At 46.3% G+C, this 24221-nt stretch overlaps 1 protein-coding gene across 2 annotated transcripts; it reads left to right on the top strand.

Moving 5' to 3' along the window:
- Nucleotides 1-2991: 2991 nt before the first annotated feature.
- On the top strand, nt 2992-22949 carry emilin2a (elastin microfibril interfacer 2a). Of its 2 annotated transcripts, none has more exons than XM_076021814.1 (9): nt 2992-3345; nt 3932-4057; nt 5828-6018; nt 6376-8352; nt 17223-17564; nt 19732-19785; nt 20610-20669; nt 20770-20910; nt 22328-22949. In XM_076021814.1, the coding sequence occupies exons 1-9, from the start codon at nt 3170-3172 to the stop codon at nt 22675-22677; spliced, it is 3417 nt and encodes a 1138-aa protein (XP_075877929.1). In that variant the 5' UTR covers nt 2992-3169; the 3' UTR covers nt 22678-22949. The 2 variants fall into 2 exon arrangements, with proteins under 2 accessions (XP_075877929.1, XP_075877930.1); XM_076021815.1 differs by having other exon boundaries at nt 2993-3345; nt 6406-8352.
- Nucleotides 22950-24221: the final 1272 nt, after the last annotated feature.

Genomic DNA, 24221 nt, shown 5'->3' with positions numbered 1-24221 from the left:
GCTGTAATTGTGACCACTTACATTTGCAAATGAATCTTCCCAACACAGAACATTGGCTACAGGTCTGAAATATCATTGGAAGCCCATATCATCCTCTCTGCTACCATAACACGCACACAAAAAAAACCCAACAGGTTTGCATGTGTGAATCTTATGCTCTGTGTCCCTCTAACACCAAGAGCAGACTTGGGACCGCTATAAACAGTATCAATGCGGCAGTGCAGTAGCAGAAAGTAGTGGAAAGTGTGTGGTTGCCTTGACTTTCCTGGTGAGTCACCCGACGTGAGCACTGCATTACTCCGATTCCATGCACATGGCCTTGTTTGCCAAGTGAAAGTATTCTCGGCAGCAAAAAGAGAAACATCTTGAAAACTTTTTCTTTAAAATGTCCTTGCTATAAAGAAGCTGAGGTGACAATAAAACTCAGGTTGCTCTCATATGAAGTGTATATTTTACCAGCAAGGCATTGGCTTTATATTTACCGTTCCTTATTTCAAAGGCCGTGTTGCCTCTTTTGCCGCCGTGAAAGACCTCTGACGCATTCCCTCACGTTTCAACAGGCTGATGATATACGGATGAAGGTCACTAGAGGATTCGCACAGAGCTACGGTGAGTGCTGGCCCTGCAAAATGTGTGCCTCAATGATGAGACGCATTGTATGCTGAAAAGGATCTACCCAGCTGCGGCGCAGGCCATTCCAATTCCAATCAGATCCCCAACTTCTGCAAAGTCGAAAAATAACAAAATCGATCCAGGAGAGGTGAAACAAGGAAATGTCACCTGGATTTATGGCTGAAATCAATACGTGTGTGTGCGTGTGTGTGTGTGTGTGTGTGTGTGTGTGTGTGTGTGTGTGTAGCCGAGTATTAGCGACGCAGAGTATTTTCTCTCAGTCAAGACTCATCTTAGTCCTCATTCTGCATAAATGTCAAGTAATATAAGGCATTAATGAACATTTTAACTTTGAGCACGACCAGTCGCTGTGATTGATAATGTCGTCATCAGAGGGAACTTTCTGGTCCAGTTCAAATCAGTGCTATAATGGAAAAAATGTCAAGCTTTGATAGTAGACTGCATGTATTATTTCATAAATGGTTTATGCAATTATTTACTACATATTGTTTTGCCTGGGAGACACAACTCCCATTAAATGGAAATTATAAGTGATGAATTCCGAGCATGTATCACAGTTCAGAGCCGGAATGAACACAGCAAGCTGATGAAGAACCGTGACTGGAGAAATTCGGGGTGTCGACTCTGCCTCTGTAATGAAATGTCCTTTTTCTCACTCCCAGCACTTTATTGAACAGGAATTGCCATGACTACGAGAGGCGGTTTTTTCCCCGCTGCTTCCGTTACCGCTGCTGTGCTGCCCTCTGCTGGCCATTAAGCAAAGAGTAATGTACGCTGGCATCAGGGAGCTGGGCGCCTGTTCAAAATCAGAAAACAGCATTTAGAAAATATTAAAGTTTCAAGAGCATACTTTGAAGTTCAGCGTGGGTTGAAATTGATTCATGCAAATGAAATGAGACAGTGAGAGGAAACATTTTAAAGGAAATCAAGGACGTCTCATTAGAGGAGGACTGGGGCGAAGGCACTGAGAGTATTATTGACATTTCGATTTCACCTGATGCTCCTGTCGATAAAATGGCTGAAAATCAAATCCCGGCAGACGTCATTTACTTAGATGAGCATTCTGGCATCTCTTCCTTCAGCCGACCTGGTGCACAGAGCCTGATTAGATGGTGCAGTCTTATTTTAGAAAGGGTTATCTCCGGTCTGAGAGCGGTTCAGGCAGAGAGCCTGCATCCAGGAGCAAAAGCAGCCGGGAGCAGGGAGGGACGGAGATGAACGTGTTTCCACGTGTGTGTGTTTTACACTCAACCCGCCAGCCTTACTCTCGTCATTATGCTTTATACAACATCCCCCCCGAATCATTAGAGCGCACGACAACGCCACATCTTGAATTTTCCATCAACTTTGCTTAACTTTCATCTCTCTCATGGTACATCTTCTGTTTTCTTCCCCCCTGCTTCAAATTCATCTTTGTGCTAACTGACAGCATCTCTCTGCTCAGGGGGAGGAGAGGGAACAGTAAAGTGCAGCACGGCCCTTGACAGCACCCCGGGAAAGTGGGGAGGAGGTGGTGGGGTGTGTGTGAGGGGGTTAGGGAGGGACTGCTCAAGGCCATATCATAAAAATAATTCTTACAGCTCCGCTTGAGCGCACGGGGCCTCTGCTCGCACACTCGCTGGCGCAGCCCTGACACAGGAGGCTCCTGCCTAAAGTGCTTCGAGATGAAGCTCGCCTGTGAGGCTGCGCATGCGTGCGCGTCAGTCTGGCCCTGGAAATGTGAGAATGTTAATGTGAGAGTGTGTCGAGTGTGTGTTTAGTATGTGTTGTTGTGGTTTTTCTTCCACCGTCGAGCCGTTCACTCACTCACAAGGCGGACGGAATGTAAATGACTGCTGCTATCCCTCCTGCCCGTGAGGCTCATCAAAGTATGCGCACAACCCCACCCCCCAACTCAGACACACACACACACACACACACACACACACACACACACACACACACACACACACACACACACCTCTTTATAGGACGCATTTAAAGGGAAAAAAAATACATTATCTTGTTATGCTAATCATCTAGGTGTGACTTATTGGATGGTGGCTCAGCTAATCAACTTGTGACCCCAAACCTTTTTTTCTTTTTTTTTTCTTTTTTTAATGCACCAACCTCCCAGTCTCGATTAATTAAGGCAATCGTCTCTTCTAAGCCTTAAAGAGCAAAACTTAATTAAAGGCTTTTTAAAACAGGGTTTGGAAAAGGTTAAAAAAGGAACGCCACCCTTTTTTTTCTCTCTCCTTTTTTTCTAGATCCCCCTCCTCAGTCTGATGATTGTTGTGGGGGTGGGGTGGGGTGGTGAGGTGGGGTGGGGGTAAGGGGCGGACGAGGGTGTGGGCTTCCAACGTCATTCCAAGGGAGTTGCAGCGGATCCGGACTTCCCCAAAAAAAACTTTTATTGGAGTCGGATCAGTGACGGACCGGGGCAATGTGAGACTGGGAGTCACAGCACAGAGACAGCGCCCGATAATAACACAGTCCGGTTCGTCCACTTTGGGAGGATTTACTGACTCGGAGACGTGTGTCCCAGCAGGTCAGGATGGGTCCCAGGACTGCAGGCATGGACCGGTGCTGGACACTCCGTACACCGCCGCTGCTGCTGCCGCTGCTGCTGCTGCTGCTGCAAAACTTTTTGCCCACACACGGGTCTCCCTCCTCCTATGACTTATTCCACGGCTCCGCACACACGGGAGTGGTGCACAGACACAGAAACAGGTAAACAAACCAATGAACAAACGGACGGGTTCTCGACTTTCCTAAATGCGCGCGTGGGGGGTGAAATCCAAAAAATCAAAACAAGCTGCTGGGCTCCGGTGACCCCGCCTGTCCCGAAAACTTCACAAAAAAGTTGGAGTCACTAACAAAGACAACAACCAGCGAATGTGTGTGTGTGAACTTTTTTCGGCCTGTGTTTTTTGCCCTCTTACGGTCATTTTCTGCTCCTTCATATTCACCCCGCGGTTTATCAGCGCGCCGCTAAATTTGGCCCGGCTTTGCCTTGCCCGTGTTGCCAGACGTGATAAGCGGCAGATAAACGCTGGAATGCGACTGATTCTTTCCAACGTCCAACTCTTACCGTGACTCAAACAATTAATGTGGTTTGAAGAAGAAAAAAAAAAAAAAAAAAACAGTCATTAAACTTTATGCAGCGCTAAAGTTAAGGGTCCGCCCATGGTGTTTACTGCCTTACAGCTAATTACAATGCTTAACTACACTTCCCTGCCATCTCACCAGACCGATGTTCCTGCTCAAAGTGACAAGTTGAGTTGGTGTTAGTGAAGCTCCGGTTGTCTCTCCTCAGGAACTGGTGCGCCTTTGTGGTGCGCAGGAACGTGAGCTGCGCCGTGCACGGCAGCGTGGAGAGCTTCCAGGAGCCCGTTGCGGCCCCCTGCCCGTCCTACCAGCCAGACTGCCAGCAACAAGTGACGTGAGCATCGTGCATCTTGACGCTGTGTTCACGTCAAGCCAATGTTGTTAAAGTGTCTTTACCGTTTGTTTAGATGAAACTGGTATAAAGAAAAAGAGAGACAGAGAGAAAGAGATATAAATTGGTGAAACAAGTGTAAAGGTAACCTCGCAGCCAGTGAACACTACAAGTGTTGTATATCTGTGGTGTGGTAAAAGGAGTTTAGATGATTTTACTGCATGTGGTGATAGCACATTTGGGCCGTTGTATGTGCTTTTGGTGTATTTTTACAAAAATGAAACACTTGTTCTTTTGGAGGCTTTCATTTTAGAGGGAGAGAGAGAGAGAGAAATGAATATCCTCAAGATGCCGTGAAAAGGCCTCATAGTACCTCATACAGATTGCAAATGTCCTAACAAGAAATTTCCTGCCATTTCCTGAAAAATTGTTGCTGTCATTTTCGGATCATCCTTTAAATTCATTCCAATAAAAGACATCAGATGTGCAATTTAAAGCGCCCACGTTATGCAAAAGTCACTTACATACATTTTATTTGTATAGCACACAAATGAACCCCCCTGAAAAAAAAAAAAAAAACATCTTTTCCTTCTTTAACTTGCCTGACTTCTCACAATGTGCGTGCTAAAACCCTTTGTGGCCTCACAAAGGCAGCTGACACCCCTCCAAGTTAATGACAATACGCCCAGCCAGGTGTTGGTTCCGTCCTTTTAGACGCCTTGAGGCTGCTTTGTGATTGTCCCTAAAGAAACATCTAAAAGGTCCAATTAGGCATCAATTTTCACATGAAGCTGTAAGTTTTGTGGTGGTTCTAAACAGAGGGCTAAATATTTTGTCTGCTGGAAATCGTTCAACCTTTGTTTTATCCTTGATAATTTGATCTCTGGAGTCTGGGATGTATATAAAAAATCTGAAAATACAGACAACAGTGAATGTCCACTCAAAAACCATTAGCACATTAAAAACAAAGTGGCACTCTGTGTTCCGGACAGATTGTCACAACATGGGAAAATCTCAACCAGGAGCACGTGAGGAACCGTTTCTGTGCTGGAGGATGTTGTGTTGCACATTAATTAATCTTCCAGTTGTGAAACATCACATGATCTCCATATTCGGTCACAGCCTGACACAACCAAATGCACAACAGCCTCAGTGTTGTGGAATGATTCCCTGAAAACAGCTCATTCTTATGTCACAGGAGCACATTTCCGAGTTTGCGCATTAGGCAAGAAGAGCTGGCAGTGAGATAGACACCTCTGACTTTTTTCCATTTCAGAGTAACAGCACAGAGCACCGCCTTCACATTATCTCATGATGGAATAAGGTTCCAACACTTTGCGCTGCATCGCCATGAAACTCCGGTGTCATTTTAGGTTTCCTTCAGTCTTTCATCAAGTCAAGATAATGTTATCAGCAAAGGTTACCATTGTGAAATAGTTAGAGTCAGCCATCAACTTTCCAGATGTTCGGCATGACACGACCCCTGCCTCTTGGGAAGTGATGTCACCCTTTGTTTCTTTGGATACTGTTTGCCTTGGACAGAAGGGGGGGAAATTTTTCAGCATGTGTAATAGCAGAGAAAATCAAGATACCTCCTCGTTTAAAAAAAAACGCACGTCACTGAATCAGCCCTTTGTTTTTAAAGCAGGGTAACCGTCGTATGGATATGTAAAATACGTCCAACAAAAAAACAAAAAACACGGTTACCAGCTTTATATAAGTAGTGGATTTATGTGTAGGATATTATCATTTTTTCCTTTCGTTTTCTTACAGATTCCAAAATCGGTTTCGGCCCACATACAAGATCGCCTTCAAGACGGTCACTGAACTCGAATGGAGATGCTGTCCTGGCTACCATGGTCTCAACTGCCGAGACTTAAAGCCACCCCCACATCGACAAACAGTTCCAGGAATACAGCCGTATCCTGTGCCAAATCCTGGATACACAACTCGACACACACAGAGTAAGACATCACCGACTGCGTTCACACGCACTTCAGTGTCCTGGTTATCGGCCTCGTCCCTGTTGAGAGCATATTTGGGGTCTGGTGTTGACACGCACACAAAGAGAAACCTTGCCATTGGTGACAAATATTCATTTCCAAGTTGTGGGTGACTACATCTTGTTTGCGCAGGTGGCTGTGTTGTTGCTTTTATACCAGTTTTAACTGCAGTATAAAAAAAAAAGACTTTCCCAATTTCTGAAACTGAGATAAAATATTTACCGACAATACAAAACAAGCAAGACTGAAAGGCTTACTCCTCACAGGATATTCAATCAAAGAAATAATGTCATGTCATTCTGCGTCGTTGACTAAAAGCGGTCAAACACCGTTATCCTCTCACTGTAGGGCCGGAGCGAAGAGAGACGGGGCACCACGAGACGAGGCACGGCGGGACGGACAAGGTGCACATTCTGGAGGGGGAAGTTGAGCGACTGTCCCAGACTGTCCTCAGTCTCCAGACGGCAGTGAAAGAATTATCCAACAACCTCCGCACGGACCTGCAGGAGGACACCAAGAAGATGCTAGTAACCCTCCTCAACAACATGCGTCCACCGGAAATCCCTGAGGCTGCGGGCCCAGAGGACAGCAGAGCCGTCCTGGACGGCCATCAGGCCACCAGAGGCACCGGCGGGGACGAGGCCATAGAGAAAATAATGGTCCGGCTGGACGACATTGACAGCGCGCTGCAGAGCAAGGAGGACGCTTTGGAGGACCTTCGAGGCACCATGACGAGTCACGAGGGACAGATCCGTGTTCTGATGGAAGCCTCCCAGTCCCAGAGCCCAGCCATAGCCGACTTTGATGTCATACAGAACTATGTTGACGGGAAGTTCGACAAGCTGAAGAAGGAGCTGGAGCAGAACGCTGATGAGCAGCTGTCGAAGATGCAGAACTCCTGCGACGACAAGATCAGCAGCATGCAGAAGAGCTGCGAGGACGGTCACGACCAAGGCCTGGTCCGCCTGACCAAGCTGGTGGACACCAAAGAGGCCGACCTCAGGATGGAGATGCAGGCCCTCCGCCTGGACATGGCGGCGGCCGACGGTCCCAGTCGGACTCAGCGGCAGACGGATCCCCCCAAACCAGACGGGGACCACGGGGACCTGTGGCGCGAGATCGACCGCATCGCCGAGGCGCACCGTGTCCTCAACATGCGCATCGACAATGAGCTGGCACACCTGTCTGCCCCTCAGGACAGCGGCGACCTCAGCCTTCTCATAGAGGAGTTGGACGCGCGCATGAACGTCACGGAGCAGAACGCCGAGACCCACTGCTTCTACGTGGAGGAGAAGCTGAGCCACCTGATCACCGAGGAGGTGTCCACCCTGCGCCAGCACGTGGACGAGCGCCTGGACAACATGGAGGACCAGTTCACCAACATGCTGGTGGAGATGAGCAACAACTCCTTCCCGGGGATGTTTGGAGACTCGGTCGAGGCGGTGCAGGCCGAGGTCAACAACAACAAGTTCCTTCTGCAGGGGCTGGATGAGAAGATCAACTCCGTCGGGGAGCTGTGCTCAGCAGGTTGCTCGAGTTCAGGGAGCACAGCAGGTGGGGAAAGTTCACCTGGGGCACCCAAACTCGTGGACCAAGTTGTAAGCAAGGAGCTGAGACGACACAGAAATGACTTGGAGGTTCTTCACGCTGACGTGAATGCCAACACAGACAAGCTGAGGCGACTGGAAGATCAGCTCGAAAAGCACCTGGTCACGAGCGAGAGAGCAGATCAGGCGCTGGCGAATGTTCAGGGAGGATTAACTCATCTGCAAGACGACGTTGCCGCAATGATGGATTCTTTGGCTAAACAGAAGCAGGATGTGGACAAGATGAACTCCACGTGCTGCGCCGCAAGACCAAGTAGCCCTTCAAGTCCCGGGCGGGAGGACCGGACCTCAGGGAGCGTCCAGGAAGAGGAAGACACCAGGCGGCAGGTGGAGGATCTGAGGAGCCGCCTGGACGCGCTCAGTCAACAAGTGTCGTCTGATCTGAGTCAGTGCAAACAGCACACGCAAGGTGTTTCCGACGGCATTTCCGCCGTGGACGGGCGGGTGGACAGACTGGAGCAGGTGTGCGGACGGCTGGACGGCGTTTCGGCCAGCCTCCAGGAGCTGAAGGACGGCCTGCGGAGGCATGTCGGGGACCTGCGGGACTGCGCACAAAGAGCGAATGACACCTGCGGAGACACCCGCGCCGCAGACATTGTCGCGCTGCAGAATTCCCTGCAGAAGCTCCAGGCGCAGCTGGCAGCGGTGGCCAAGCATGTGCTGAAGGACGTCACAGCCAAAGACCCAGGTGAGTTTTCACTCTGTGCCGACGTCCCTCGTAAATGACAAGGGGGGTAATATCAAAGGGCCAGTTTGTGTTTGACTGACGCACAACCAACCCAACCAAGTCATTACGAAAGACAATATTGATTTAACGAGCAGGCGCCGACTTGGAAGCTATTATTATTATTCAGAGGGCAGCAAGCAAAATGAATGTGCAGCCAATCACAGTGAGACCTGTTGCCTGTAACACGTAGCCACAGTGCTCTCATTTCCTGTCCTAAGTCCTAAGGTGGTTGCCGGCCAGAAGCTAATGCTGTTTGGGGGGCCAAGGCGTGGAAAAGTTTGGGAACCCCTGACTGAGAAAATGGCATGCGCTCTGGCCTCACACTACAATGTGTCACAAATTCCAGCCACTCTGTCAGACACATAAAAAAACATTGCAGATTGCAGCGGGTGACGTCTAACAACTAGCCGTCCTGTGTCCCTCAGACTCAAAGGGGAGATGACGTGATTCAAGGCGGCGGTGATAGTCGCAGTGATGGTGGGTGATGAATCTGCGCGGACTTGGGCGGTCATTGGGAAACACTCATGACATAAACAAAGTTAAAACGGAGACAGTGAGACAATAGCAAACGCGGCCCGGCTGACGGCAAAGGCGTGTCCCCTCGCTGGTGATTAGATGAGGTCACGGCGGCACCAAAGGAGAGGCTGGGATGTAGAGCCACACAATGGCTGGACAGATACAAGTTGGGCTGAAGCGGTGAAGAGACTCACTTCTCGACCGGAATTATTTCTTGACAGCAACAAAACTCACTTTACTTGTGTATGTTATGAACAGTGTGTGTCTCTAGCCCAGGGTTGGGCAAACTACGGCCCAGGGGCCACATGCAGCCCGTTAAGCTTTTTGAACTGGCCTGCCAAACTTGAAGAAATTATATTAATAGTAAGTCAGTCATACAATAGCTGCATTTCATCCATTTTTTCAGTTATTTAAGAGTTGTTTCAATGAAGAGCTAAATACCGTGGGGCTTCAAAAATATTTTGTTGGAATGCCTTTGTGACATCATATAGGAAAGTGAGGCCACTTGATTTCCAATTGCGTAAAAAGTAAAACATAGCTTTTTTTTTCTTTTTTTGAAGCGGTTTTGGTAGGGAGCTAAAACAGAATGCTTTTGCCAACAGAGGGCATAAGCTGTTTTGTGGAGATTTATAAGATATATGCATAACTACAAGTTCAATAGGAATGCGTCCAAATAAATGATACCAGGTTTGTAAACACTACGCAATGGCTTGAGTGCCTTTTTTCAAGGACATAGAAATCTGCACATCAATGACTGACGTGTTGCACAGAGAGACATTATGTACAGACAGGTATAGAACTTTTTCTCCTGGGAGGTAATTTGTCTGGGTCTTTCTAACCTGTTAATGGGATTTGAGCGAGGCCAAAGCGATCCGTTAATTGCTTGTGTGAATTCTGTTGCACACACGTGGCAGCTGCATCAAAACGTGACATCTGCGCGGCAAAGACGAGTGCCAAGATCATCGCACACTTGCTAGGTATACTTAGTCCGTGCAGTTTCCTTGGAGATTCCTGTTGACCCGAGCGTCAAACTATGAGCCATTTGCACTCAGCTCCTCCAGATGTTGCGTAATATCTCGCCATAGCGGAAAGCGAAAAGTAGATAAACATGCCTCAAGTGAGTGTGTGTGTGTGTGTGTGTGTGTGTGTGTGTGTGTGTGTGTGTGTGTGTGCGTGCTCTCCCACCTTGCATTTGTTAAGTCAGTAAGAGCAAAAAAAAAAAAAAACAGCGCAGCATTTTTGTTTTGAGAGAGCTGGCTAACTTTTCCAACTTGTTTCCCGTCTGGTTTCTGAATTGCTGTGGATTCCCACATTCCAAAAACTCAACAAAAAAAAAAAAAAAAGTCAAAATAAGTTGGATTTAAAAAAAAAAAAAGCCAGAAACCTCCTTTTGCAGCAGTTTCCTCTCTCACATCCTCTACGTGAGTTTATTGAGTGTGATTAACATCTGTGCAAACACAAACTTTTTCCTGGAGATAATCCTCCATATAACGCATGTTTTGCTTGTTTGGCCTGCGCTGAGGCGAGGAGGGAAGGGATCAGATCTCATGAATGGCCACAGGGTATTTCCCGGGAAGGGAGGACACGGGTTCACTGTGCCTCCTGCACTCGCCCTCCCTGTCTGTGTGTGTGTGTGTCATTCAATATGTCACAGCTCCCAGGCAGAGCCCCACACTGGATGCTTCCCGAGACTTGGATTCGTGGGGTCCAAAGAAACCCCCCCAGTTTTTAGGTTTTTTTTTTTCATAGGAGGAAATGAATCTACGCTCAAATCTAAGAAAAAAATGTTCACATGCCAAGTTCGGCCCCTCCTAACTACTCCAATGATTTACCCTCGCTCTCTTGCGCCTCATTGCTCCCACATAAATGTCAGGGCGCCCGAGCGGGCTGGTCCATGTCTACCCCCCTCCACCCCAGACTCCCCCCTCAACTTTACCAACGTGTCAGATTCCGGGGTCTTCTATCTCTCACCCACAATTTATTTTCTTTAACCACAGAACTGCAGACCTCAATCTCAGTCCTCCATCTATCAGCGCGCACGTACACACACACACCTCCCTCCAACACACACACACAAGCATACCAACCTCCAGAGATTCCCGTAGGGTGACCTCAGCCTGATGTGTGGAGGTCTGGTCCTCATTAAGGGCCCTGACTCACTGCTGGAGCCGGTCTTGATGGAGAGAGGGGAGAGAAGCAGGACTCCACGCCCAGGACCAGATGCTTCCACTACCCTCCGCTGTGATGTCATGAGGGGGGCCCCCGATCACTGGTGCCTCCCTTTGCTCACTGTCGGCCCAAAACAATGGTCTGATGGGTACCTGGGGGGAGGTGGAGAGGGGCAGGCGAGGGGGTCGAAGGGGAAGGGGGGGGGGGGGTGAATTATTAGTTTAGGCTTGTGGAGAGAGCAAGAGCTGCACTACCAAATATGGTTGCTCACTTCCAAACTGTGATATTTGATTTCATTACTGTACATGCAACAGGATACTTAAATCAGGCAGAACTATGTGTCCTGCAGCAGGACGCAGGAAACTGTGATGTTTCCTTCTTCATGGTTATAACTCATTCATTAAACTTTAGCTTAATTTATGGGTAATAAAGCATTGGTGGAAATGAAATGTCTCGGGATAACTTCTCATGGTGATCCCATGACTGGCTATGCGTGACTGGGTACAGTCATTTTTACCTCCCCTAAGGTTTAAAGGTGTTAATATTAAAGCATGCTGCACAAGGCCCCAACTCAGGAGACTTCTTTCTTATACATGCTGGGATGTCAGAGTGAAATCACAAAAAGAGTGGGTCTGCTCTCTATCTAATAATAAATGGTTATTACTGGCAAATCAAAAACATTTTCAGAACAATTGAGGGTCCAAATAGCTCCACATTGATCGGGCCCTTGATTTCACATTAGGTTTCACAAATATTGCCCCAGGACGACAGTGTAAACGTTTTTGTCAAGCAAGCATCCTGTTAATTCCAAGCAAAAATACAAATGTTGTGGCTTGGTCTTAAGCACTCAAAGACTGTATCCATTCTTAAGAAGTGAGCTTTCAGATGCGCCGGTATGTAGGTTTGTTTACTCTGTTTGTTCCCTCCTGCTTACAGTTTGTGTGGTAAGCTAAGCTGGCAAGCCGCTGCTGCTGTTGCTGCTGCTGGTGGTGGTGGCAGCTGAAACAAGTCATTTAAGTCTTATCTTGTGCGTGTCCCACACTGTAAATCCTCTCTTTGAAGGGCTAATGCCAGTCTTTCCTCTCACCATGGGCCAAATGTCTCCATCCCAAAGCTCCCAAGAATGGGAAAGTTGTTTTTTTTAACATCTGGAACATAAAAAAACATAGCTGAGCAGGCGATGGTCATTTTCATGAAAATCCCTGCTGTGTGGGCGCGGCCGTGCTTGAGAAACTACTGAAATGCTTCCTCTTGGTGTTTGTGCTCATAGTCTCCACTTAGTCATATGAAGGGCCTGAGGAGGCCTTTAACAGACCCCAGTGTTGTAACGGCACAAACAAGAGATTAAGTGGAATAGCTTTGCCCTTACTCACCCGGCGCGACCGCTGCAGCCAGCTCTGCGACTACATTCGCAAAAAGTTGGGTTGCAAAAAATGAGAAAGGCGCTGCTCCCCTGGAGCAGCTGTTGGGAGCTTACCACTCCCCACCAACCCACCGCAGCCTGGATGTTTATTTCTGACTGTTTTTTGAGTTGTTGTTTTTTTTTTTTTTTTCAATCTGGTAGCCACGGCGACTGTGGCGCTGCCTTTAAAGCATGGTGCTAATTGGTTGAGTTGATGAAAGGCTCCAAAACAGTTTTACAGAGTCTAATGGGAAATGCAAAAATATGGACAATACTTCTGTTTTCGACTCGCTGGCTGGTCGATGGTAACTAATCAACCCTCTTGAGATGAATTTTCTCATTCTCAAGCTGTTTTGATGTTCTTACTCCCCCTGCCATTTGGAGGTGGTCCCAGATTGGCTCAAATCTTCTCCCCGTTCGTTTCTTGCCTCGCCGTCTTATCTCTGTGTTTCTCTCCCTTCACTCCCTCGTGGCTCTCTTCCTTCTGTCCATTTTTTTCTGTCCGATTTGTCCTCCCAAGAATGCCAGAGGACTTCTTTCACTATTTTTTTTTATCCACCTCTCCCACCACGCTGTTCTCGAAATGCCTGTGCACGCCCCCAGAAAATAAGGGAAGCTGAGATTTGAAAGAAAAAGAAAAAAAACACGGGCTTTGATTTCACGGATCAATGCTTTGCCATTGATCACTCTGGATGTGTGCCGGACAGACAGGCTGTAGATGAACCTTCTGCCGTGATGAAGGAATGCCAAGAAAACAAGATATCAAAGGCTTATTTGAATTTGCGGGGTGTCGCCGGGGAAAGAATTGCGCTCGCCGGTGCCGCTGTCAAACCCTGGGTACAGTGAGGCAACCTGAAGTGGGTGCACTGGGACCACAGCTGCTTCCCTCAAGACACTGGCGACGTTACGAGGTGAGGTGTTTCCATCTCTGACCCAGAGGAGGCCATCTGGAAGTCTTCAGAATGTGAATGGACCCAACAGGGGTCCCTGAGGTCTGCCAGGCTGTGCACACTTGTAACCTCCCGCAATTAATAACACAGCTGGGGGTGAGGGCCAGCCGGGGTGGGGGTGGGGTTGGTGGGGTGAGGGGGCTGCACGGCTGAAACTGTGTCTGCGTTGGGTAGCAACAAAGGGTGTGTATTATGTGTGTGTGTGTGTGTGTGTGTGTGTGTGTGTGTTGTGTGTGTGTATTTGTGCATCCACCACACCCGTGCCCCTTGACTCCTTTTTCCACTCACGGTCTTTTCCAATACTCCTTAACACTTTCCAATACCTCACCCCCACATGTCAATCATCCCTGTCCTTCAAAGAAGACGAAAGCAAACAGCAACTGTCTCACACGCAACACCTTCTGGTTTTGGCGATGACACGGTTGCAGCGATGCGGTGTATCAACGAGTGGTTGTTCCTCTTTTCTGTCCTTTTTTTGTAACCTTGCAGTGTGCTAACCCTCCACTTCCACCTCGCTGCTTTGCGTTAAACTAGCTGAGCGCTCATGGGAAATATGCGCTCAGTCGACCCGTGCCCTGGAGGAGGCACGGGGAGGAAATGAAGGAGAGATTTCTGATCATCTCGCTACAATGTGATGGCTGGCTTTAATTTGTTTCTAATTACACGTGTGGTCTCTGAGCGGCCTGCGGTATCGCTCGCAGTAACACGGAAAAATATGTTCTGTGATGTTTCCTTTCATTCCCGACAAAATGGGTTGATTGCCGTCATAAAGCAGAGGGGCAGGCGGAGCCGAATGTAGCGCAGCTGCTCTGTATCGATGGGCTGGATTTTCTGTTCTGGCGTCTTAGCTGCGGGAAGGACGAGGAGCGAACTCTTATAATGAGAGACGCTTTGCAGAAACTCCAGGGGGGGAAAGATTGTAGGTGGGGTCACGTGTTCGCCCACAAGGAGTCTTCTTCCATCTTACCTTGCGCTTCAATGTCACACACGTGCTTGCTTGCTGCACAACAGCAACAGATGCAAGAGTCACATTATCGACACTCATTTTAGTGGCAGCTGCAGGTTATGCTTTTGTGATCTTAAAAAATACTAAGACGGTGTTGTGTAAATAAAAACAGAATTGGTTTTGTTAAAGCTTCACTTCATCCTGGCCTGGATTCCAAGCAGCCTTTGATACTCAATCATGGCACCATCACCTGTATTAGTCCGATCTCAAGGACTCAGGCAGACTGGAGACAGCAGATGGGGGGGGGACCCGCTGGACGCAAATGAAAAAGCATCAACACACGATGCACATTGCGGTGGTGTGTACACCAATTTATTTTCATTAACTCTAACATAAATCTCTAATAATGTTTTGCAAACTGAGAGTCATGTTAAATTCCCTCCTAGGCGTCAGATTGCTTTAGTTTCCTCAATGGACAGTGAGACCAGAACGCCAACCCCGTCATTTTAAATGAGTTGCCTCAGCCAGTCACGTGCCTCCGTCTCACCGCGTCCTCTGCATCCCCTTCTTTTACATCAACTCCCGTCACGTCCTCTTTCACTACATACATCCATAAATTCCCACCAGTTCCAAGCTCAGCATACATACATCCATATTCACTGTACCTCTTCTACACACGTCCATACCACCTCTCTCTCCCCCTCACCCTCTCTCTCTCTCTCTCTCTCACTCACTAAACCAGGCCCGCTGACGCGCCAAAACGCTAAGTCCACCGTCTCTTGCAGCATCACAGTCCAGCTGTTGGCGCCGCAGGCGAGGGTGCAGAGGCTCGGCTGTTTTGTTTGTTTCCCTCCCTTGAATCATGTGATCAGCTACCAGCTGTGGCCGTCACGCTCCGTCAGCAATGGACCCCGTTATGTCGCCCAGTGCAGAGCAGAGCAGAGCAGCAGCTTCAAATTAGGTTCTGTGAGATGTATGGAGAGGCCTTTAAATCGTGACACGCAACACATTTTCACAATTCCTCTTACCTTCATTGTCTGTTGCTGCAACGCCGTTCACCACACCAGCTCCCTCTTCGGCGAAGCTTTCGACATTTCCCGCTGTGGTGAAGAGCTCGAATTAGGTTATTTTATGTTTATTGAATAAGTTATTTATTTACTTATTTATTTATTCATGTCGGGTCTTGTAAATTGTGCCTTGTAAATGTTGTAAAGCAAAGAAATCTCTTTACAATTACACATCTGAGGACACGCACGCGGTCTAACACCTGGTTGTCAGCAGAATTTGACACAAAGCAGATACTGTGTTGATTTTTTTACCCTCGCCTCAACCCTAACATCTCTGCAGGTTAGGGTTAGGGTTTCCACATTGGATCCTTCTTTTTACCCACTCCTACTGGTGACAATATGCTTTTTGAAAGAGAGATAACTAGGAGCAAGGGCCACAGCTGTGAACTGGCCTGAAGAAGTTAGTGCAAACAATACAGTTGTTGTTCGGTTCTAAAATTACACTCATCTGTCTTGCCGAGCTGCGATGAAAGTGTTTCAGTTGGATTCAATAACGAGCTTCCCTCTCAGTTGTAATAAGGAAGGAAGGAGGAAGCAACTACTCTTAGCTGCGCTGAAGGTCACAAAAAAATTAAAATCTTTCCTTAATAATTAAATATGTCTCTGTTTGGTCGGTGAAGTCACTGGAAAGTCCATCCTTTGCTAAAGTGTGTGTTAAAAATGCATTTTCAAAATGCACTCAGTGCTGCCTTGTGTTTGTCTCCTTCCAAACATGTGGAAGGAAACAAACATGTGGAAACTAAGTGTAAACAGGCTGTAAACAGAGGGCTAGATATGCTGTTTGTTGCATCATGAAATGTGCATGGCTGTCCCACTGGACTCTGCAATTAAAAACAAAGATGTGAAAATAAGCAGAGAGCAAAAAAAAAAAAAAAAGAATACCAAAGACTCTTTGCTTTGTGGAAAAGATGTTTCTGATTTAGTCCTGACTGGCTTTTGCTTGAGCTTAGTTAAACTGTAAGCATGGTGGCACACATACTGTATCACCCATGTCTGCTAAAGGAACCTTGGAGCTGTTGCCACTTGACTAAACTGGCTGTAAAAGAGTAATTGATCTGGTTAAAATGTTGTTCAATCACCTTCCAAGTATGGCCTTCACTTCACCTGCACCATCATGGAAGAAGAAATCTGATTTGTCTACTTTGTAATTGAGTGAAAGAGGTTTGATTCTATGAGAAGCCTATTTCAAGGTTAAATGTGAAACATTTGGAGATTTTAAAGACGAAACAGCGAAATCAAGTGGTAACATTTTAGATTGCAGCGTCTATCACTCTTCCTCCCCCTCTTGAGCTTGCCAGTGAACTACAGTGGCCTGCGCACCCAAAATTGGATACCTCCTCCGGCTTCTTTGCTGGTTTATTTCAGGACGGGAGCAGTCACCCTAATTATGAAATGTGCTGTCAGGCGGCTGGATTTTCCATCCCTGGCTTCCTTAAGAAAATGGCAGCGCAAGATGGCAGCTCACTGGGAGCAAGACCCTTGCTCGATGTATATTCTTATAAATACATGAGAACCGTTCTCAGGGTTGAAAAACCAAATTACTTTTATTGCACTGCGGGTATACACTTTTATTAATGTATGTATGGGCTGTATATTAAGCTTTTACAAATATACAAATCATAAATCAGGCCAAATTTTACACACTGAACCTTTAAATGGCCTTCCCATATCAGATAGATTGTCAGAATTAAATGCGTCTATATCATGCGAGGTGAGGGTTAAACACTCAACTTCATACCGATGTGTTCCAATCGTGTCCCTGCTCGTCTCTTTCCACACAGTGACCCTGAGACCAGAGCGACCCGCCTCTTTGCCAGATTCCACCAGGACCAGAGTCCAGCAGATCCACATCCCTTTCATTATCCCTCCGCCGTCCAGCCCCAGGCTCCCGTACGGCCACAGTCAACCGGCGCAGCCCAACACGCATCCAGTCAAGATCCCGCCGCCCAGGCAGCCATCCAGCCCCCAGCAGCCGGGCCATCACTCCATCCCACTGGTTCCAGTAAGGCCTGTGGTGGAGACGGGCGAGGCCGGGCCGCCTGGGTACATCCGCAGGGTGACTGTCCGCAGAGGCTCCGAGGACTCGTCCAGCATGCCTGTCAAAGGGTTCGCAGGCGCTCCAGGTAATTAGTGCTTCACAGCAACGTTGACCTTTAGCGTCTCAGTCGGAAACAAAGTGGCCCATGCAGCTTATTTCCTGATCCGTCCTGGCAGTTAAAATCGGTAGGTGGTAACTCAGTCCTGGCTAAGCATTTTGATTGGACGATAAGGCGTTCCATGAGAGCCGACATAAGACAAGATGAGCCTTTACTGTCCCACAGCAGAGTCATTTGCAATAACACAAGGAAATTAATTTTGTGTAATAATTTTATTTTAAGATTATTTTCTTGTTTTACTTACAAATTAAAAAAAAAAAAAAAAACACCTTAAATGGGCGAGGGACTGTGTATGGAAACTTCTCTGGTTTCGCCTAAAGAGAAAGAAATTATGTTTTTGTGAACCAATCGTTTCACATAGTGCTCTCTAAAGGGTTAATGTGTCATTCCACCTCAGATTTGAAACGGAATGAACGATGAATCAATTTGCTCTACTTTCATGTCCTTTAATCAACAGCTAATAACACAGTTTACTGTGATTATGAAACACATACTTTGGCGCTTTAAAAGCACACCGAGCCGTAAACACCTTCTTTTCTTACCTCCTGTCTTCTTCCCCTCCGCAACCCTTTTGTGTAAGTGTTAAGCGTCTTAATGATACTCCGCGTGTTCTCCACCGGGCTACAAGCTGTAATTTGCAGCCTGAAATCTAAAGCCCCACATCCTGATGCACACAGCTGACTTGCAAACAGGTCTGAATGGGCCCCTTGAATCTGGTTCCTGTCACCACGGCGGAGATGAGATCCAGAGGAGGACATGTGACTTTCATGTGGCTCCGTGGAGAGTCGGGCATTTGAGCCGCGTCTCATACATGGAAACCGTGACAAAGGCACGGTTGTGCGTTCACCGGGGCTGCTTTGTCATCCGCACGCAGGAATGCTGCATTAAAATGGGCGGATGAATCGGCGCGGGCCGAAACAGCAGACCGTCACCGAGACAGCTCTGGATTGAATTAGCATTCACCAAAGGAGTGGAGAATTGTTTTGAAAGATTTTGATTGAAGTCACAGAGGCCACGAGTCCAAGCTTGAGAGACGTGCAATGCAAACTCCATGCCGGGAAGATTCTTCCACATTTTCCACGTCCTGTTTGTTTTGTTCCCAACTGAACAACTAGCATGTGGCAGCTGCATTTTTCACATGATTTAATAGCACAAAGCCTCATTTGGTCCTCCAGAGCTTGTTGGTTCATTTGAAGACTGAGGAAAATAGATCATTTAAGACTAAAAGAAATGAAGCCACATCCTTGAAGAGTGGGGATACATGAAAGTAGAGGGTGTTCTGGTGCTCAAGTTCCTATTATTTAATCTTAGCTAAAACCTCAGAAAGTGCTGTGCAGTTGGTAAAAGTTTCTAAAGTTTTAGGAGAAGCTTTTATCAGTTTATGTGATCTTTCCCAGGCCTCGGAAAGGGCTCCTTGAATCCATCTTGTAGAATTAAGGAAGTGCTTCTTCTTTTTTCCAAGGACAGTGAAATTACACTGCAGGCAATCAAGGACATAAACGCAATGACGGCACAAGTTTAGCTCTTCAGGGAGGTTCTTTTAAGGTTGCATTCAATTAAGGCACATTCGGTACTGGGAGGGATGTTGGAATTTGTGACGTGTCGGGATAAGAATGAGGGACAGTGACATGAAAAGTGTTCAGAATAAGAGCATTAGGATGTAACCTGTATGAAATTATCAGTTGTTTTTTTTAATGTTTTGGTTTTATTGGAGCTAAATCACGCACAGGTTTAGAGAGTTTTAAGGCTCCGTGGAAACTGTGTTAGTCATACTGAGTGTTTGTGTGTCTGCGTGCGAGTGTGTGTGTGTGTGTGTGTGTGTGTGTTTGTGTGTCTGCGTGCGATTGTGTGTGTGTGTGTGTGTGTGTGTGTGTGTGTGTGTGTGTGTGTGTGTGTGTGTGTGTGTTTGGAAGAAAAAATACAATAGAATAGTCAGGATCAAAAAGACATTTGTAAATCCATAAATGACCTTTTGGGCGGGGAATTAAACCTCCTAATATGTGGGAAACTGTTGCATGGGTCCTTCTCAGAATCTTCAGATTAAAAAAATGAAAAAATCTGCCTGTTGGGGGAGTATTAACAAATCCTTGTTGCGAAATGATGATAACACGCCATGTGTTTGTTTCTGTTTCAGGCTATCCTCCCCTGCAGCCTGCGTCTTTCAAGCCTCAGCCAGTCCGTCACCGAGGTACAGTGGCAGGCACACCTAGAGGTCTAACCGCTGTACTGCAGCAGCGGGAGAGAACATCGTATAAAGGCGTGACGAATGGAAGTGTTTAGATTGGGGGGAACTGGCCGACTGAGGAGACACTTAATGGAAAATTGTGCTCTCTCAGATTTGGTGATGACTAAGAAAATGAATGACTGGAAAAAAATATTTTTTACTTTTAAATTTGTTCCTCACTAACCTAGGAAAAAAAAATAATAAATGAAAGATTTGCCTCAAGCATCCACTCAGCAAAGATTCTATAAAAATAATTTGTAAAGGGAGACCTTTTACCCCAGCAAATAGAAAATGGACAAACCTTGAATAGATTTCAGAACTGACCAATAGAAGCACAATCAGAGATTCAGCGAGGTAGCAACAGTAACGCCAAAACTGCATGTAAGGGTTGCAGTGTTTCTAAAGGAGGAATGCCAAAAACATGAAAAGCCCTCAGGCGAGTTCTCTGCTCCTCTTTTAATGTGAAAATATCACTCATTCAAAAAAAAAACACTCAAAACACCTCATCTGCTGCATCTGTGTTAATGCTAATTCTAATCCTAAACTGCTTTAGCAGCCACTAGGAACATTTCCTGTGTGTCTTATCTTCTCTGTAATTCAAAGCCATTTAGACTGACAAATAAGTGCTTTCGATTGGGGCTCAACAAGATGGATGAGTGATATGTCCATACTTCAAACCATAGCAGTTAACAGAGTTCCATCTGTAAGCGGATGTCAAAAGGTGATGAAATATCTACAACCTAAACAATTAGGATGCAATCACCATTTCCTTTTCTTTTACCTCACAGTTCCCCTTGCAGAGAAGATTCCCTGGAACCCAATGAACCGAGCATCAATTCAGACTCCAGGTATAAAAACAAAACAAAATGGAATGGAAATGGGGCTTGTGTGCCACGCTGTGGAATGAAGGCGCTAACGTGCTGCTACCTTGCATGTTTTTTCTCCCAGTTGAGGCGGCTCTGAGCTCTCCTGCCGACACCTTCTCCTTCTCCGCTGGCCTCACGCAGCAGGCTCGCTCGGGAGACTTTGGTGTCATCCGCTTCAATAGAGTTCTGGTCAATGACGGTGGACATTACAGCCCTCACACAGGTACGACAACTAGCACAGAGTGCAGAGAAGCTGCTAATTGGATGGCAGAATAAGCAGCCTGTCAGCAGCATCGTGTGTTCACCTGATTATGTCACATGGCAGCTGTGGGAGGGGCTTATTTTACCTGCGTGTTTGAGGCTCCTCTTGTCAGACCTGTCATATTTATTCATTATTTATTTGTTTATTATTACTACTATTAATTACTTCACCATGAGCACCTAATTTCACATTGTGACAAAAGTTTGATTTTAAACTCCAACAGCCAGAAAAGTGTAATATTTACCCTTTGAACATGATATGAAGTCAGAATCAAACTGTTGTTGTTTGTTTACTTCCTGGCTCACACTCTCGTCCACAAATCAGGCAAGACTAAAACACAGTGCATTCAATAGGACAAACTGCAGGAGGATACATACAGTACATTGACAACAGTGTGGAAATTCTTGACTTGAACGCTGGCATTTGCTCTCATACTTTCTTCCTAGTTTGCATTTAGAGTCAGGCCTTGTTTTACTGCCAATTAAGTTCAATAACGGTATGAAAGAACCCCCCCCCCCTCCCCCCATGTTCGCTGACTGACCTCACAAACGTCAGACGCTCCCACTGGGGAGCAATTTGGAGCGTTTAGCGGCCACAATGTCAGACAGTGACTCTCCTCACGACATGATGAGACTGCTGAAAGTGCCGTGACATGAAAGACGCTCACAGTAATAAACAGGCTGTATTGTTTCCAGTAAAAATAATCTAAACTTACATTCAAAGCAAGCAAATTAAAGTAAATTTCACACATGGCGAACAATCTTGAGTCTCTCAGACGAATGGTTTAAAAGCCCCACATGAGTCAAAGTTCACTTAACCATTGGCCTCTAACAACAATATGTCTCGATCCTGCCAGCAAACACCATACAAGTAAGAAGTCCACCTTTTTGCTTCTTTTGCTAGCAGCACTTTATTAAAAATGTGTCCTAAAACACAACTTCTGGAAATTAGCACAAATACATCAGACCATCTCACTACCAGCTGCCCTGTTCTCATTCCCTTTTGTGGGAGGCTGTAAGCACAGGGCTAATTATCACAGTTTCCTGTAGCTCTGTGGAGTTTTGGTATAATGAACCATGTCAGGCTGCTCCAGAGACAATGATAAAGTTTAAAATGGAAACAATATGGCACCTTTAATACAGTATATATAAATAATGTCCTCTAAATTTCCTCCACAGGCTCACTCTTTTATGAACAATTCTAATTCAAGAAATTACTATTAAAATGGTGACTTGAAAGTTATTCTATGTGGCTGAGTGATTTATGTGGGAGGTGAAACGCAGGTTTGAAGTTTAAAAAAAAGCAAAAGGCCAAAGTGTAAACAGATTTTCTTGAAGCAGCACGACAGACACTAAGAGGCACCGTCTCACTTCCTCAGGCATCTTCACGGTTCCCGTGGACGGCCGCTACCTGGTGTCAGGCCTGCTGACCGCTCGGCAGGGCGACCGAGTGCAGGCCGTTCTGTCCGTGTCCAACCGCAGCGTGCAGAGGCTGCAGACCTCCACGGGGCCACAGGGGGGCCACAGCAGCAGCAGCAGCAGCAGCAGCAGCGGCGGCGGCTCCTGCGCCTGCGGGGGCTCCGTGTCCTTCAGCCTCATCCTGCCCCTGAAGAAGGGCGACCGCGTGGGCCTGGTGAGGACCGAAGGTCAGCTGGCCACCACGGACGCCAGGGAGATCCTCTCCACGTACAGCGCCATCTTCCTGTACGCGCCGCAGGCCATGAGATAGCCGCAGCCCCGGCGGCCAGCCACAGCGGTGGACTGAGTTCACTTTGTCACACAGACGGACACGAGAAGATAAAGACACTGTGACGCAGCTGCTGGACCAAAAGAGTCCACATAAGATCTCACGACGGTGCAGTTTGTATGCCAAATATAGCTGAATACACGAAGCAGGATTTGTTTTTGTCTAATATATTTGATCATTATGTTGCATTTCCTACCATATCTATTGTGAATGTCCGGTGTAAATTAGTGTTAATAAATTAACATTAAAATTCATCAACTGTAATTATTTGCAACAAAGCCGCCTCGGCCACTCAGCTTATCAATTATGTTCATTAGGAGATGAAACGAGCTTTACTTAATATTACTATGTAAAGACACACAGCGTAGGAGAGAGTGACAAACAGAAATAATAGAAAGGCAGGTTTGGAAACACGACGTGTATCTGTTGATGCTACTGCAGCGCCACAGTTGCTGTGTTTACTGTTTGTCAGAGCTCCATACGTGTACAAATGTGCTTATTTTTAAGATGTCATGATGTCCATAAAAGAAGACTCAGTAACTCTACAGCATCTAAAGTAAACAACAACATGGACTGAATTTGAATGCAGATGGTAAATAATACAATATGTACCAAAAACAAAAACTAAATAAATATACAAAAAAATGTTTTGACTCGTTTAAATAAATCAGCAAAACCAGGGAATATTTAAAATTGCATCTTTGGATATAGATCCAAGTTATCTTTTTATCTATAGTTTTTTTTTTCTGTGGAGGTTAATAGAGGCTAGCAGATGGCATGGAATAATTAAAAAGATGCACACCTTGTGCAGTGACTGCAAATGCTGCGGAAAGGTTTTGAACATTGCTTTTCAAGATTGCTATGTAGTTATGGACAGAAGTAGACAGTTGCTGTCAACAATCATCGATGTGGATGCAATTTGCATAACTTAATTTTGTAATGGAAAACAAAAAAAGAGGATTTCCTCCCCAACGTCCGTTGAAAGCATGAGTTCGTAAATCATCCAGGAAAACCCTCCTGAAAAGTCAGAAGTCTCAAATTGTGCGAGGTTGGTGGAGAACAGATCGTCCAAACGGACCTTTTGAAAGTTGGACCAAGTTAAACAATGGAGTCTAGGAGGGATTTGGGTGGCTTACTGGTGATGATGGGAGATAAAAGAAATGTTGACACAAAGCTGCAAAGCTGTGGAAATATGAAGAGTTGGGAGCATGAGATGTTTGTCAAAGATGCAAAGAATGATCAGTGACTGTTTTGTATTGAGCTGACTTTTCCTGAGAAGCACCAGGTACGGGTAAAAAAAACATGGCTTTGAGTCATTATACAGCAACGCCCAAGAAGACAAGGCCGTATATAAACATTTCTAAATGAATACTAGTACTATTTACACTGTGTAGATACTGGATCTAACTAAATGTTTGCCCAGAAAGAGATGCAATAATTGGCCAAATTATTCTCAATGTCTTAAATCAGTGGCAAAGTAAAAACCAGCAGCATTAGCTCAGCGTCAGTATGTCTTCGTAGTTCAG

The sequence above is a fragment of the Nelusetta ayraudi genome, unplaced genomic scaffold (assembly GCF_046127955.1).
Source record: "Nelusetta ayraudi isolate G7.1 ecotype Tasmania unplaced genomic scaffold, CSIRO-AGI_Nayr_v1 ptg000011l, whole genome shotgun sequence".
In the NCBI taxonomy this organism is placed as follows: Eukaryota; Metazoa; Chordata; class Actinopteri; order Tetraodontiformes; family Monacanthidae; genus Nelusetta; species Nelusetta ayraudi.
This window is presented reverse-complemented; position numbering and strand designations above follow the sequence as displayed.

Bases quoted from the DNA above. Each gene is read 5' to 3' on its own strand.
- emilin2a (XM_076021814.1), top strand. From the start codon at position 3,170: ATGGGTCCCAGGACTGCAGGCATGGACCGGTGCTGGACACTCCGTACA. The intron at 17,565-19,731 runs GTAATTAGTGCT...TTTCTGTTTCAG, and splicing joins AGGGTTCGCAGGCGCTCCAG to GCTATCCTCCCCTGCAGCCT. The intron at 20,911-22,327 runs GTACGACAACTA...TCACTTCCTCAG, and splicing joins ACATTACAGCCCTCACACAG to GCATCTTCACGGTTCCCGTG.